General features: G+C 42.1%; 2 protein-coding genes across 2 annotated transcripts; both read right to left on the reverse strand.

Moving 5' to 3' along the window:
* Positions 1 to 984: 984 nt before the first annotated feature.
* Positions 985 to 1,854, reverse strand: LOC149667650 (uncharacterized). Its single transcript, XM_089840944.1, has 2 exons — positions 1,545 to 1,854; positions 985 to 1,454 (listed from the first exon to the last, which is right to left on the reverse strand). Exons 1-2 carry the CDS (start codon positions 1,816 to 1,818, stop codon positions 991 to 993), a joined length of 738 nt encoding a protein of 245 aa, XP_089697070.1. The 5' UTR covers positions 1,819 to 1,854; the 3' UTR covers positions 985 to 990.
* A 60-nt stretch (positions 1,855 to 1,914) lies between these two features.
* On the reverse strand, positions 1,915 to 4,815 carry LOC149667651 (uncharacterized). Its single transcript, XM_089840915.1, has 2 exons — positions 3,782 to 4,815; positions 1,915 to 3,600 (listed from the first exon to the last, which is right to left on the reverse strand). The coding sequence occupies exons 1-2, from the start codon at positions 4,460 to 4,462 to the stop codon at positions 1,915 to 1,917; spliced, it is 2,367 nt and encodes a 788-aa protein (XP_089697041.1). The 5' UTR covers positions 4,463 to 4,815.
* Between the last annotated feature and the right edge of the window lie 300 nt (positions 4,816 to 5,115).

A 5,115-nucleotide genomic window follows, 5' to 3' on the forward strand; every position in this document is an offset into this window, starting at 1 on the left:
GGCTTTGACAATATGTACAAATGCTATAAAGCTTTAAAATTCTCAAAATATGCTTTCTTTTTTTTCAGTGCCAAACTTAAAATCACCGAATTTATTTCAAAATGTCGCTTGAAATTATTAAACCGGATAAAATTTTCGAAAATGCACTAATTTTAACTGTGCAGTTAAAATTAGTGCATTTTTGAAAATTTTGCACTATTAACCCTTGAACAGGAAAATTCCGACATTTGATTGATTTCGGAAAAATATTACTTTTTCCCCACAGAGCCTAAAACCAAACCTAAATCTCCCACGATGTGGGAAATTACCCACACATTGGCAACACTGCTTTAAAAACTTACAACAAGCACACTTTCGAGACATGTTCTGAACAAATTAGTGCTTAACCCTCTAATAGTACGACCACGGAGAATTGATGTAAACTGTAGTTGAAATATATTCATGTGCGACCTGCGGCACTGAATGGTCTCTAACCATTGTTTGAAACTAGAGAGAGAAATAGTGAGCAGCATTAATCATGTCCTGAGCTATGAGAATGAACAGTATGACTGTTGACTGAAGTACACTAGACATTACATCATTTTGCATAACCACGAGTAAAAATCTAACTGTCCCTACTTAATTTTCCGCCATTGTTTTAAAACGTATCCACTGCGAAGCATACCGGGCACAAATGAGGGAACCTTTTAAAACTCAATGTCATACACGTACTCTCTCAAAAGTAATTAATGTAATGATAAAATGTTTTGGGGGAATGGAATTGTGCCCGAAAACCCGAGATAAGTAAATTTTTGAAATTGATTACCTGTAAAATAAGTTATTTCAACGGAAAACGGTAATGGAACGTTGTTTTTTCTTAAGCATGCCTTTAAGTTTCAATTAAAAAGAAAAATTAATATCTGATCCTTCAGACAAGTGATAACCTCAGTCTTATCGATACTTTTTAGGACTTGATTCTAATCAAGACATTTTTTATTAATACATTTGGAATTATTCCTTAATTTTAAAATGACCATGAGCGTATGTAGACACCCCATCGATGATGAATCTCTTATCATCGCAGGGGTTAAGAGCGAGTTTCTTCTGAGTGATGGAAAATAGTTCGTGTTTAACACTGACTATCCTCTTCATCTCCTCAGTGGTGAGTTTACGTTGAAGCAGGCATTCCTTGTATTGAGCGTGACGTATCTTCTTTTTGACTACGCGACGACAGATTCCCTTCGCCGTCTTCTTTTCACCTTTTGCCGACAGGATGCTGTACATTTTCGGTCGCAAGCCGCAGAACTCTTGAATCTGGACGCTTTTGAGTTCGTCCTTGAACTTTCCGAGGGCCTTCTTGTTCTCTTCGCTGAAGAGAGGATGTTCCTTGGGGTAAGCGGAAAAGTCGAACATCTCCTTCATCTGGGCAAAGTCCCGGGGCAAATCGTCGGTGAAAATCTGATAGGTCAGGCTGTCTGCAATTATACGTAAAAAACATTTAATTAGTTAAAATTGAAAGTAGAAAAAAGGATTTAAATCTAGTAAACGTTTTTAAAAAATCATACCTGTGTCGGTAAAAAGAAGTTTGAGGTCGTCGCCGTATTTTGCCTTCATAGTGTTGTAATGGAAGTCGTACATGACCAACTTTGAGAGGTCCAAGATGGCGAAACCGGTGTATATGGGTCGGTCCAACTTGAGGGATTTCTTCAGACGATGGATCCCGACCAGCTCGTTCCTGAAGATGGTGAACCTCTGGAATGTCGGTGAACTGGCCTTCTTGATTGCCATCTCCCGGGTCTGGACAAGATCAAAGTTGATCCTGTTGCGGAGGTTTTCCATCGTCTTCCCGAAAACACTGTTAATAGATGAAAATTTTGATTAATTTACGTGTGAAATAATAACTTAGCGTAGCGTAGATGCGTACCTATTGTTGGCCTACTTGAAAAAATCCTTCTCAAAGTCGTTCACTGCCTGCTTCCTCTTCTCCGTGTTGAACTCGATAAATGGTTTTAACCACGCACCCTGCTCGAATGTGAGTATTCGATGGATTTTCCCCAATTTCATCCCCTTAGCGATGTAAAACTTGAGATTCCGGTAGTGGAGAACATATTTCTCCCTATTGTAGAGCGAGGGAACTAACTTTGGAAGGCTATCCTGTACGTTAATTTTCAGTTTGTTCAACTGTTCAATCGAATACGGTGAAAGCTCATCCGCGTTAATAACTCTACGTTCGGGTGCTAAGGGTAGACAATTATGTTCTTCGTGCAAACTTTCCGGGTACTCAAGATCCACCTCCAGGATAAATCCCTGAGGATCATCGTCTGGGTGATTCAAGATAATTTCACGAGTGAAATCTTGACATGGTTGAATCCATCGAAATCCTCTCATCGGCAGGTGATGACATATTACGGTGCCGTAAAGGTTATTACAGTCTAGGTAGGTAATGTAAGAGCTACGTTCTGCCGGGTTGAATGTTTCGGGGAGATCCTTATTATTGGCTATGGCTAGTCTATGTGTAATTAAAGAAACGCCCCCTCTTATACCCTTCTCAATAAAGAGATGCATATCTGGATCCTGGAGTAGTTCCAATTTCACTTGGGTCATGTGAAGTGCGCTTTGCCAAGCGAAACCAGGACCTGTATATGCATGCGCGCAATCTAACTTGTAATATTCTAGACACATAGCCCTGAAACTTTCAAAAACATCCGCTAGGAGCAGAACGTCGGTCTTAACGTATAAATCATGGTACTCACCGAGGTTAGTGAGTTGGAATTTTTCCCAAACCTTTTGAGCTTGAGAATAATCTTCCTCACTAACCTCTTCGTCAGTTAAGGAATTGAAGAAGGCATCCTTGGGTGGCAACTCGGTCTCGTCGAATTTAGTCTCGCAGTCGAAGTAGTCATAGGGGTAAACCTGCTTCCTCAAAAGATGCGGAACTTCGTCAGCGCTGAAGGCAGAGTTTAAACACTTGAACTTATCGGCTCCTCCCCGAGCCAAATTCGATACGAGTGTCTCTAGCGATGCCGGCATGAACCTAATTGAGTCTAAGAATCGTAAATTACCCAGAGAAAACGAAATGTACGTTTCGGAATTCGTGGGGATACACGTAATCTTGTGATCTTTGACCAATCCAATTTTGTCCATGATAAGATGAGCATCGTAACGAGATAAGTTATGCATGAAGACCGGAACGAAATTCCGGTCCCTCAGTTTCAGGTTACACGAATTATGAGCAGCTCCCCTGTAGGCTCCGTTAGTGTGGTCGTGGTCACGAACTTTACAGTCATTTACAGTGAAAGGCTTGTTACATAAGTAACAAGATTGGGCCGAGGTGAATTGCGCCTTTTCTAAGTTTGATAGATTCATGGGGGCGTTATCTTTAATCTTACGCTGAATAATCGCGTCTTCACGCAAAAGGTTTTCTAAAAACTTTTCCGTGGCATCTATCCCTCGATAAGTAACTGGTTTAGAGACTGTACCGTCGTGACTAACAATGACATAACTAAACCCACAGGAGATATGCTGCGAAGTTTTCGTGGTTGAAGAGAGGTCGACATCGGGATCGCATCGGTAAACTTTACGGAGAATAGACTCGAAATCGGCATAGATGACGTATTTAACCTGTGAAAAATAGAAAGAAAACTATATTAGATAAAATGTAAACAAAACATTCTCTCTCTCCCATGCATCTTATCGTCTGCTTTATTTATCTTGCTATAGGCGCCGTCTAACGTTAGCCTCAGTAAACTATTTTGGCGCGCTATTCAAAATACCCTGATAAATAACAAAAGTTTTAGTTTACCTTCTGTTGCCATGCGACGTTTTTGAATTCCAGAATAGGTTCCTTTACTGGCATCTCGATCTTCTGGGGGCCGTGTATACTGCACTCCTTGATGTGGTCCTTGTAGTTTTCCTCCGAGTTTACACCGGAGAATCGATGCAGGCAATAGCGGCAATAATAGTTCGTGTGCCCGTTTGCGGTGAACGCCCTCGCTAGAAGTCGACTCATGCTTCGGATTAAGCAGAAATGCTTCTTCTCACCCTCGGTTAATAGCAATAAATCTACTTGGCGTGGTTCCTCAACTCTGTTGGAACTCACGTAAAGGGGGAAGACCTCTTTCTCGTATCCGAATACATTAATCGAAAGGTTATTAACCCGTTCGAAATTCTCTAATTTACCGGTATTTAATTCCACGGGGAACGTAATACCGGCCATGTCCAATTCATTACTATACTCTAGGTACTTTGTTACACGATTGGGGTGGTTCCCATGGTTAACAGGGTGTAAATGTGCCAAAATTGACCATAAGAAACACTTATTGTCTGTATTTTGCACATTTAATAGGGCATTTTTAGCTAGAAGACTTTTAGGGGTTTCAAAGTACGTACCCCCGTGAAGCGGGAGGTACGCTATGATATTAATCTGCAGGAAGAGAATTTTATCTAAAACCCACCCGCTACCTTGCGCTTCGTACTCCTCCATTAAACGTTTCAGAGTCCTAATACTAAAGTCTATCTGTCCGGGGATAACGTCGGAGTTCAAAATAGTAAGGTTGGGTTCTATGATAAATTAAATTTTCTACTTCCTCGTCAGTGTCGGCTAACTGACGGGTGTAGCGAGACCTGACAGTTAAATACCACTTAATCCCTCTATCCCTAGCCAGTTTATTACGCAAGTAATTTTCGATCGCTGCCCTATGTCTACCTACGTACAGCTCTACGTCTGTCTCAGTCGCTACGGGTGTGAAACGTGCACAAAAAATAGCCCTACCGAGTACTTCCAGTTCCTCCAGCTCGTCGTGAAGAGGAACTTCCGGTGACGCAACGATGGGTTCCTCCTCCTGCTCTTGATTCCTCCTGCTGATCCATAAAGCGATGGATGTCGCGGTTCTCCTGGCTGGAAAGGGCTGGGAAGTCATCCTCCTGGTCCATGAACTCGTTCAGGGCACGATTTCCATCGTCGGACAGCTCATCCAGATTTTCGCAAACGGCGGATGGAGGAGTTCCCAGTAGAGATCCATTGATGACACCCTCTTCTCGGTCCATGAACTCGCTCAAGGCACGATTCCCATCGTCGGACAGTTCATCTAGATTTTCGGGAGAAAGGTCCGACGACACCCTTCGAGTGACGCCGGA

This window comes from Phalangium opilio, unplaced genomic scaffold (assembly GCF_054372755.1).
Source record: "Phalangium opilio isolate 3A_F unplaced genomic scaffold, DU_Popi_V2 ptg000056l_1, whole genome shotgun sequence".
Lineage (NCBI taxonomy): Eukaryota > Metazoa > Arthropoda > Arachnida > Opiliones > Phalangiidae > Phalangium > Phalangium opilio.

Coding starts and splice junctions, on each gene's coding strand:
- LOC149667650 (XM_089840944.1), bottom strand. CDS start 1,818: ATGGAAAACCTCCGCAACAGGATCAACTTTGATCTTGTCCAGACCCGG. Junction 1,455..1,544: donor ACTTCTTTTTACCGACACAG/GTATGATTTTTT, acceptor GTATAATTGCAG/ACAGCCTGACCTATCAGATT.
- LOC149667651 (XM_089840915.1), bottom strand. CDS start 4,462: ATGGAGGAGTACGAAGCGCAAGGTAGCGGGTGGGTTTTAGATAAAATT. Junction 3,601..3,781: donor ACGTCGCATGGCAACAGAAG/GTAAACTAAAAC, acceptor TATTTTTCACAG/GTTAAATACGTCATCTATGC.